At 46.5% G+C, this 10534-nt stretch overlaps 1 protein-coding gene across 1 annotated transcript in view; it reads right to left on the minus strand.

Annotated features, from left to right (window-relative positions):
- Nucleotides 1–9996, minus strand: part of LOC311329426 (ATP-binding cassette sub-family C member 9-like) — a gene marked incomplete at its 3' end in the record, with an annotated part of 92117 nt that extends 82121 nt beyond the window's left edge. Inside the window, exons 1-2 of the mRNA XM_084463276.1 lie at nt 9875–9996; nt 8119–8290 (exon numbers count right to left, since the gene is read on the minus strand). Of these exons, the coding sequence (XP_084319402.1) occupies nt 8119–8266 (148 nt within the window). The remainder of the gene's footprint in view (nt 1–8118; nt 8291–9874) is intronic.
- Nucleotides 9997–10534: the final 538 nt, after the last annotated feature.

The following is a 10534-nucleotide window of genomic DNA, read 5'->3' on the forward strand; positions in this document are numbered from 1 at the left end:
CAGATCAGAACCCTGGATAACCGTCTCCTGGTTTAACAGATCAGAACCCTGGATAACCATCTCCTGGTTTAACAGATCAGAACCCTGGATAACCATCTCCTGGTTTAACAGATCAGAACCCCAGATAACCATCTCCTGGTTTAACAGATCAGAACCCTGGATAACCGTCTCCTGGTTTAACAGATCAGAACCCTGGATAACCATCTCCTGGTTTAACAGATCAGAACCCTGGATAACCATCTCCTGGTTTAACAGATCAGAACCCTGGATAACCGTCTCCTGGTTTAACAGATCAGAACCCTGGATAACCGTCTCCTGGTTTAACAGATCAGAACCCTGGATAACCATCTCCTGGTTTAACAGATCAGAACCCTGGATAACCATCTCCTGGTTTAACAGATCAGAACCCTGGATAACCATCTCCTGGTTTAACAGATCAGAACCCTGGATAACCGTCTCCTGGTTTAACAGATCAGAACCCTGGATAACCGTCTCCTGGTTTAACAGATCAGAACCCTGGATAACCGTCTCCTGGTTTAACAGATCAGAACCCCAGATAACCGTCTCCTGGTTTAACAGATCAGAACCCTGGATAACCGTCTCCTGGTTTAACAGATCAGAACCCCAGATAACCGTCTCCTGGTTTAACAGATCAGAACCCTGGATAACCGTCTCCTGGTTTAACAGATCAGAACCCTGGATAACCATCTCCTGGTTTAACAGATCAGAACCCCAGATAACCATCTCCTGGTTTAACAGATCAGAACCCCAGATAACCATCTCCTGGTTTAACAGATCAGAACCCTGAATAACCATCTCGTTTAACAGATCAGAACCCTGGATAACCATCTCGTTTAACAGATCAGAACCCTGGATAATCATCTCGTTTAACAGATCAGAACCCTGGATAACCGTCTCCTGGTTTAACAGATCAGGGCCGCGTTTCCCAGATTTGCCGAATTTCTCCGCACTACGACGCTTCTCAAGGTATACCTTGGCGAAATGACAGAGTTTCCTACGAGTGTTCCCCAGACTATCCCTTAGCGTGCGCGTGAAGATACATCGTTAGGTCCGTCCCAAGATACATCGTTAGAGGAGCTGTCCCTGGGCGCGGTGCTGAAAAAAGAATTAATCGATGCCGCACTCATCGATGGCCATTCGTAAAGTCACTGAAATGACATGACAATATAATACGTGTTGTGTTAATCATTGTCATTGCAGCCTAATATTACCAAAAATGAAGTCCTGCTCCCGAAGCTAATCTGCGAATATATCTAAGAGTCAAGGCGAGCCCGCGTGATAGTCACAATGCATAGTCTACTATTGCATCAAAGTTAATATACCAGCAATAACATGGATCGGATCGGGTCATATAAGCCTCGTCTGGGATGTCTTGAAAGCGCATGAAAAAATACATGAATAGGCAGTGATGATCGCAAAATGAACACCAATTTAATCATCACACAAACTAAGGTTTAATGCTCATATGAATAGCACCTGTGTCAGTAGCATTCCCATGTTAGAATCCACGCGGATACGATGACTAATTTAATCTATCAGGCACCGGTGTTGGCGCATGTGGCCTATAAAAAAAACAAGGGTAACTGCACATATTGAGCGACATGGCAGATATGAAGAGGAAGCGTGTGATAGCGTTCACCAAAGAATAACTAGTGATCATGCTGGACGAGGTGGAGCAACCGAAGGCCGTCCTGTTTGGCGGCTACCAGTAGGGCCTATGCACAACTCCAGTAGGCTACTTCCTGAAATTAGACATGCTTCTCTATTTCCTGACCTACACTTTGGATGAAATGATTATTCAGGAATTCCTGAATAATCATTTCATCCAATAGTGTAAGACAGGAAATAAAGAAGCATGTCTAATTTCAGGAAGTAGCATACTGGAGTTGTGCATATAGCCCATTGAAGAAGGCTGCATGGGAGAGCATTGCAGCGCGGATGGCTGCTTCCACTCCTGGGCCACCCAGGGAGTGGACAGTCGTCAGCAAGAAATGGCAGGACTTCGCCAGTCAGGCCAAAAGCCGGGTGGCGGCAGTGCGCCGAGAGGCAGAGCACCGTGCCTTCCCTCACCCCGGAGGAGGAGAAGGCCCTATCGATCATCGGCCTCACAGCCTCCCAAGGCATCACTGGTGGCCTTGATTTGGAGTCTGGAGAGGGCCCCTCCAACATCCAGCCCTCAGCTGAATCACTCCAAGCCTCCCAGCCCTCAGCTGAATCACCCCAAGCCTCCCAGTCCTCTGGAGAGGAGACCCCAGCGCAGTCAGACTGCTCCACCCCGTCGACACGCTCTCCCCACACACCCCATGACTTCCCCCCCCCCCCCGCCCCCCGTGAGAGGCAGCTGAACACCACGGATGCGAGGTGCGACTGCAGCGAGGAGCTCCTGGAGGTGGGGAGGCAGAGGCTGGGTGTGCAGCGTGAGAGGCTGGACCTGCAGAACAGGCAGCAGGCCCTAGCAGAGGCACAGTTTGTGTGGCCCTCCATATCAGTGCCCATTATTCTGCCAACTCCAGGTAGGCTAAGTGTGTATTTTGTATACTCTGTCTATTCACATTCTGAATGCATTCCATTCAATGTCACTAATTGAATTTTCCTCCCTTGCAGATGATGCAGATGCCTGAGACACACTGCACACACTCACCACACACACTAACCACACACACTACACACACTCACCACACACGCTACATACACTTACCACACACTGCCCACCCACCACAGTACACTGCGCACACACACTACATACACTCACCACACCACTCATCCTTCCTACGTGTTGCTACCTTGTCGTGGTGGGAAGGCTTGTGTGCCTCCATGACCATGAAGGCTATATTGGAGGGGGGTCACCCCCCAGCAGGTTCAACCATGCCGGGCAGGTTCAGGGTAGAGGCCAGACGAAAAGCAACAACTGGCCCTCCAGGTTGGGGGTTGGGCATGGGTCTAACAACCCCACCCCGGAAAAAGACCGCCTGTTACAGGACAAAAGTCTGAAGAACAAACCTGCCCATGTTTTTTCCCAACCAATATTAAACAAGTTCCCTTCATCCTGTATATTTGTTGTTTCTTGCCACATTACAACAGTAGAGGTTTTGAAGAAGGCACACAATATAACAAACAGCATTTGTAAGATCACTAAATACTGTGAATCTGTTAGCAAAGTACACTATAAGGACATCAGTATTGGGCCACCTACACATTACACCTATAGCAACTTTCATGACATCCCATTCTAAATGAATAGGCATCATATGGAGTTGGTCCCCCCTGTGCAGCTATAACAGCCTCCACTGTTCTGGGAAGGCTTTCTACAATATTCTGGAGCATGTGTGAGGATATTTGACTATTCATCTAGATGGCCTCATTGGATTAATCAATTCGTCAGGATATCTGTCTGACAATATATAAAGACAGACAGAAAAGTCATGTCATCAAATTATCCCTTTACATAAGAAAATGTTGTTGTTGTTCACAAAGTGGATTATATTAGGCTATGGATAGTCCGTATATGTTGCTTGGCTCAATAAAAGTTTTAAAAACAACATTCCCATGATGTGTTCTGTAGGCTGACATTATTTTCATCATTCAAGTTAATTGTATTTTGTGTACACTATGTGAATCGCGCAGGTAGGATAGATAGATGTGCGCTGCTGTATTGCAACTCTCCTTTTTCAAAGTGCAATTTCGCTCGAATCGAGCTAAAACTATGACGGGATGAACGGAGCGCATCGCCAAGGTACACTAACGATGGGGTCCGACCGCCCTTCGTAACGTATCCCTTGGCTGTGGTATACCTTGGCTAAGAAGGCTCTGGGAAACAGCGCTTCGGCTCCAAGGAAGGCTAACGATGTATCTTCGGAAGGTACATCGTAAGGGAGATTTACGATGTACCTTGGGTGGAGCTGTTTCCCAGAGCCTTCGTAGCCAAGGTATACCTTGTCTTGAGAAGGTTCTGGGAAACGCATCGCCACCTAGAGGTGGAGCTAACGACGTTCTTAAAAAGCACGTAGCGCTACGATGCCTTAACGATGCCTCTGGGAAACGAGGCCCAGAACCCTGGATAACCATCTCCTGGTTTAACAGATCAGAACCCTGGATAACCGTCTCCTGGTTTAACAGATCAGAACCCCAGATAACCGTCTCCTGGTTTAACAGATCAGAACCCTGGATAACCATCTCCTGGTTTAATAGATCAGAACCCCAGATAACCGTCTCCTGGTTTAACAGATCAGAACCCCAGATAACCGTCTCCTGGTTTAACAGATCAGAACCCTGGATAACCATCTCCTGGTTTAATAGATCAGAACCCTGGATAACCGTCTCCTGGTTTAACAGATCAGAACCCTGGATAACCGTCTCCTGGTTTAACAGATCAGAACCCTGGATAACCATCTCCTGGTTTAACAGATCAGAACCCTGGATAACCATCTCCTGGTTTAACAGATCAGAACCCCAGATAACCATCTCGTTTAACAGATCAGAACCCTGGATAACCATCTCGTTTAACAGATCAGAACCCTGGATAACCGTCTCCTGGTTTAACAGATCAGAACCCTGGATAACCATCTCCTGGTTTAACAGATCAGAACCCTGGATAACCATCTCCTGGTTTAACAGATCAGAACCCTGGATAACCATCTCCTGGTTTAACAGATCAGAACCCTGGATAACCATCTCCTGGTTTAACAGATCAGAACCCTGGATAACCGTCTCCTGGTTTAACAGATCAGAACCCTGGATAACCGTCTCCTGGTTTAACAGATCAGAACCCTGGATAACCATCTCCTGGTTTAACAGATCGGAACCCTGGATAACCATCTCCTGGTTTAACAGATCAGAACCCTGGATAACCATCTCCTGGTTTAACAGATCAGAACCCTGGATAACCATCTCCTGGTTTAACAGATCAGAACCCTGGATAACCATCTCCTGGTTTAACAGATCAGAACCCTGGATAACCGTCTCCTGGTTTAACAGATCAGAACCCTGGATAACCATCTCCTGGTTTAACAGATCGGAACCCCGGATAACCATCTCGTTTAACAGATCAGAACCCCAGATAACCATCTCCTGGTTTAACAGATCGGAACCCCGGATGGCAGAATTATCTGTGATTGTTATATAGATAACCAGCTATCGTTTGATATATGGTTGATGTATATTTCCTCAGATAGCTTGTGTAGTTGTAGATGTCAAATAGCTTGTTGATGTAGGCTAATGGGCGGGACATGATTTGCTGATCTAGCTGACAACTCCAAAAGACATTGGACCTCATTCCTGAACGCAGTTAAGAAGAAGTTAAGAAGAAATTTGGTTTAACAGATCAGAACCCTGGATAACCATCTCCTGGTTTAACAGATCAGAACCCTGGATAACCATCTCCTGGTTTAACAGATCAGAACCCCAGATAACCGTCTCCTGGTTTAACAGATCAGAACCCTGGATAACCGTCTCCTGGTTTAACAGATCAGAACCCTGGATAACCATCTCCTGGTTTAACAGATCAGAACCCTGAATAACCATCTCCTGGTTTAACAGATCAGAACCCTGGATAACCATCTCCTGGTTTAACAGATCAGAACCCTGGATAACCATCTCCTGGTTTAACAGATCAGAACCCTGGATAACCATCTCCTGATTTAACAGATCAGAACCCTGGATAACCGTCTCCTGGTTTAACAGATCAGAACCCTGGATAACCATCTCGTTTAACAGATCAGAACCCTGGATAACCATCTCGTTTAACAGATCAGAACCCTGGATAACCATCTCCTGGTTTAACAGATCAGAACCCTGGAAAACCGTCTCCTGGTTTAACAGATCAGAACCCTGGATAACCGTCTCCTGGTTTAACAGATCAGAACCCTGGATAACCGTCTCCTGGTTTAACAGATCAGAACCCCAGATAACCATCTCCTGGTTTAACAGATCAGAACCCCAGATAACCATCTCCTGGTTTAACAGATCAGAACCCCAGATAACCGTCTCCTGGTTTAACAGATCAGAACCCTGGATAACCGTCTCCTGGTTTAACAGATCAGAACCCTGGATAACCATCTCCTGGTTTAACAGATCAGAACCCTGGATAACCATCTCCTGGTTTAACAGATCAGAACCCCAGATAACCATCTCCTGGTTTAACAGATCAGAACCCCAGATAACCATCTCCTGGTTTAACAGATCAGAACCCCAGATAACCGTCTCCTGGTTTAACAGATCAGAACCCTGGATAACCGTCTCCTGGTTTAACAGATCAGAACCCCAGATAACCGTCTCCTGGTTTAACAGATCAGAACCCTGGATAACCATCTCCTGGTTTAACAGATCAGAACCCCAGATAACCGTCTCCTGGTTTAACAGATCAGAACCCTGGATAACAATCTCCTGGTTTAACAGATCAGAACCCTGGATAACCGTCTCCTGGTTTAACAGATCAGAACCCTGGATAACCATCTCCTGGTTTAACAGATCAGAACCCCAGATAACCGTCTCCTGGTTTAACAGATCAGAACCCCAGATAACCGTCTCCTGGTTTAACAGATCAGAACCCTGGATAACCATCTCCTGGTTTAACAGATCAGAACCCTGGATAACCGTCTCCTGGTTTAACAGATCAGAACCCTGGATAACCATCTCCTGGTTTAACAGATCAGAACCCCAGATAACCGTCTCCTGGTTTAACAGATCAGAACCCCAGATAACCGTCTCCTGGTTTAACAGATCAGAACCCTGGATAACCGTCTCCTGGTTTAACAGATCAGAACCCCAGATAACCGTCTCCTGGTTTAACAGATCAGAACCCCAGATAACCGTCTCCTGGTTTAACAGATCAGAACCCTGGATAACCATCTCCTGGTTTAACAGATCAGAACCCTGGATAACCATCTCCTGGTTTAACAGATCAGAACCCTGGATAACCATCTCCTGGTTTAACAGATCAGAACCCTGGATAACCATCTCCTGGTTTAACAGATCAGAACCCTGGAGAACGCGCATTCAACTTAAGAAGGGGAGCACAGCTGAGAACACATGGGCGGTTTAGGAACACATTTCCACCCGTTCATGAATCCAGCAGGGATCTTTCTTAGGGTTGGTCTTACGAAGTTCATAAGAAGACATTTAAGAAAATGTTCAGGAATGAGGACCAATATGAACATTCAGTTGAAAGTTTTCCATCCACCCATACATCACTGGATGAGGAATAAGCACCGCAAAGCGATCAATTCTCACGCAAGCAGGAGCCAGGCTGTTCAGTGCATTTCTCCCATCCGGTGTTGTGACCCAGTCTCTTCTAGAAATGTTTTGGACGAGTTGCCGACAGTTTGCGCCTCCAGCCAATCAGCGCGCCTGCCTATGCCGTAGCCTGACGTGCACCTCGTAGCCCCCGTAGCTAACGTTACCGGCTATAGCCAGCCAGTGGAACTGTTGTGTTCAGACGGCTCTAGCTCAAAAAGTATTTATGTCAGCTTGGATATTTAGATGGCTAGAATCAAGACAAATAGACGAACAGTTTGATGTATAATATGTCCCATAATACTTTCGGATGTATTATATTATGGAGCTATGAACACACAAAAAGTCTCCAATGGCACAGGGAAGAGAAACACAGACATCAACGCCGACTCAATCGGCCTTCACTGTGGTAAATCTGGAATCTGGAATGTGATTGGACTAACAAAATGTCAATCATTAAATCCTGTTCAGAGTACTGTCCTCCGTTGCGGTAATTTTTCAGCGTTTTGGCCAATCACAAATTAGCATGGAAAAATGGCATTACATTGATAGACCCCTAAGGGACACGCCCAAGAGAGGAATTCCTCCCTTCCATAGATATCTATGGGTCCTCCAGCTGCATGTTATAGATGTCACTGTTGGAGCTTTAGAATTTCAATAATGGGTTTTTATCCATAGGGAAAACCTGATGTATGAACAAAACTGAGATAATATGAAATATTAATTATAAATAAATTCATATATTTATATTTTAATCCCTCTCTTCTCTCCAAAAACTGAACTGAGGAAGACCCTACCTCAATGGACGAGCCTCCTCTGGTGTGTATGTGTGTATGTGTGTGTGTGTGTGTGTGTGTTTCAACCCACCGATGAAGAGAATGGGGAAGGTGATGAAGAGCAGGAAGACGTGGGGGACCAGGTTGAGGGCGTCGATGAAGCAGCCATTGTTGAGCACGCCGTCCTCCACGCTGTAGGCGTTATGGTCCTGGTCGTTACCACAGAACGAGAGGCCCATGCCACCGGATTGGTCCACACAAGCCTGAGGGGAGGGACAAGAGCACAGCGGAGTTCTGTCTATGGCCCAGTGCCTCGTCAATCAAGCAGACCTGTCTGCTGGTTGTTTAATGAGCCATGAGATCAGGTGGTGATGTGAATCCAACCACATGAACCGTCCCAGAAGCACAGGTCTGCTAGTCTGACACACACAGCAAAACACACACTTCTGTCCCTGACTCAATTATCAAAACCACACACTTCTGTCCCTGACTAGATTATCTAAACACACACTTCTGACACACACAGCAAAACACACACTTCTGTCCCTGACTAGATTATCTAAACACACACTTCTGTCCCTGACTCAATTATCTAAACACACACTTCTGTCCCTGACTCAATTATCTAAACACACACTTCTGTCCCTGACTCAATTATCTAAACCACACACTTCTGTCCCTGACTCAATTATCTAAACACACACTTCTGTCCCTGACTAGATTATCTAAACCACACACTTCTGTCCCTGACTCAATTATCTGATTGTTGCACTCTGTCTGTCTGTCTGCCTGTCTGTCTGTCCGTCTGTCTGTCTGTCTGTCTGTCGGTCTGCCTGTCTGTCTGTCTGTCTGTCTGTCTGTCTGTCTGTCTGTCTGTCTGTATGTCTGTCTGTCTGCCTGTCTGTTTGCCTGTCTGTCTGCCTGTCTGTCTGACTGTCTGTCTGCGTGTCTGTCTGTCTGTCTGACTGTCTGTCTGCCTGTCTGTCTGTCTGTCTGTCTGTCTGTCTGTCTGTCTGCCTGTCTGTTTGTCTGTCTGTCTGACTGTCTGTCTGCCTGTCTGTCTGACTGTTTGCCTGTCTGTCTGCCTGTCTGTCTGTCTGTCTGCCTGTCTGTCTGTCTGCCTGTCTGTCTGTCTTTCTGTCTGTCTGTCTGTCTGTTTGCCTGTCTGTCTGCCTGTCTGTCTGTCTGTCTGCCTGTCTGTCTGTCTGTCTGCCTGTCTGCCTGTCTGTCTGTCTGTCTGTCTGTCTGCCTGTCTGTCTGTCTGCCTGTCTATCTGCCTGTCTGTCTGTCTGTCTGTCTATCTGGCTGGCTGTAGTATTGCCTGTCTCTGGCATACTGGAGTTCTCTAAACGTCTTCTGGCGCTCTGCTCCTCACCTGACTGGCTCTAAAGCACGTTTATAAAACGTGTTCACACACCCTCATCTGTGAACAGCACCAGACACTGGAGCTCCAGGCACCTGCTCACTCAAATGCTCCTTCATATCAAGTCCTATTCAGGATATGTCAAAATGCTTTATGTTCAATTAATGTGACCTTAAAATTAGCCTTCAGCTCAAGTCCAGCAAGGAGAGCAGACTCGCATGCCCATTTTAACCAGCTGGGATAGGCTTCATGTCTCAGACTCAACCCCAAGCGCACAATCTATCAAATGTAACACAACTACGTGACAAAGTCATGTCATTTATGTAATGTTACACACGAGTGTCGGGTGAATTTTAACTGTTCCCAACCGGGGGCTGTCAACAGCTTCGAAATACCACTCACAAACGCGTCATTTACCAAACCAAAAGATGTTAATATCGCCTAAGTTATTCCAATGAATAAAATTGAGAAACGGATACCTTACCACTGAAAGAAATGTTCTTACTGACGCTGTTTCATTCCGTTCTGACTGCTTTTTAGAGACGAGAATCACAGAATATTGTGGAAGCGGATTATTTTTAGCCTGCGTGCATCAGCTGCGCATACTGTCCCCCTCCTATCGGGTTTCCAAACTTCACCAAGTCTGTCTGGCGCGGAGACCAAGTTCCCACCAGCGATATGAACCAGCCTGTCTGTCTACCACACACTCATATGAACCAGCCTGTCTGTCTACTACACACTCATATGAACCAGCCTGTCTGTCTACTACACACTCATATGAACCAGCCTGTCTGTCTACTACACACTCATATGGATCAAACAATAGGCTATTTGTGGTTGTTTTACTATAATTTCATGTAATTATATCGTTCCCTTAAATGACTATAAACCTGTTTCTGTAGACTATAGTCTGTTAAAGGGGCGAGACGGACTGATTGCCCCCCGGGGACATTAGAGGATCATCAGATGACCTCAGCTGGACAGTGGAGCGGTCAGCCCGCACACATGAATGCCGTCGGCAGCATTGACGCACAGGCTTCTGCTGGTGTTGCCTTTATAGGAACGCGCAATGACAGCCTGTGTGACAATGTCAGCGTCACCGTGAGAAAGACGGTCCTTCTCTGATCCCACTGTCCCTCTGAAA

Source organism: Borostomias antarcticus (assembly GCF_949987555.1).
Source record: "Borostomias antarcticus genome assembly, contig: scaffold_217, whole genome shotgun sequence".
Classification (NCBI taxonomy): domain Eukaryota; kingdom Metazoa; phylum Chordata; class Actinopteri; order Stomiiformes; family Stomiidae; genus Borostomias; species Borostomias antarcticus.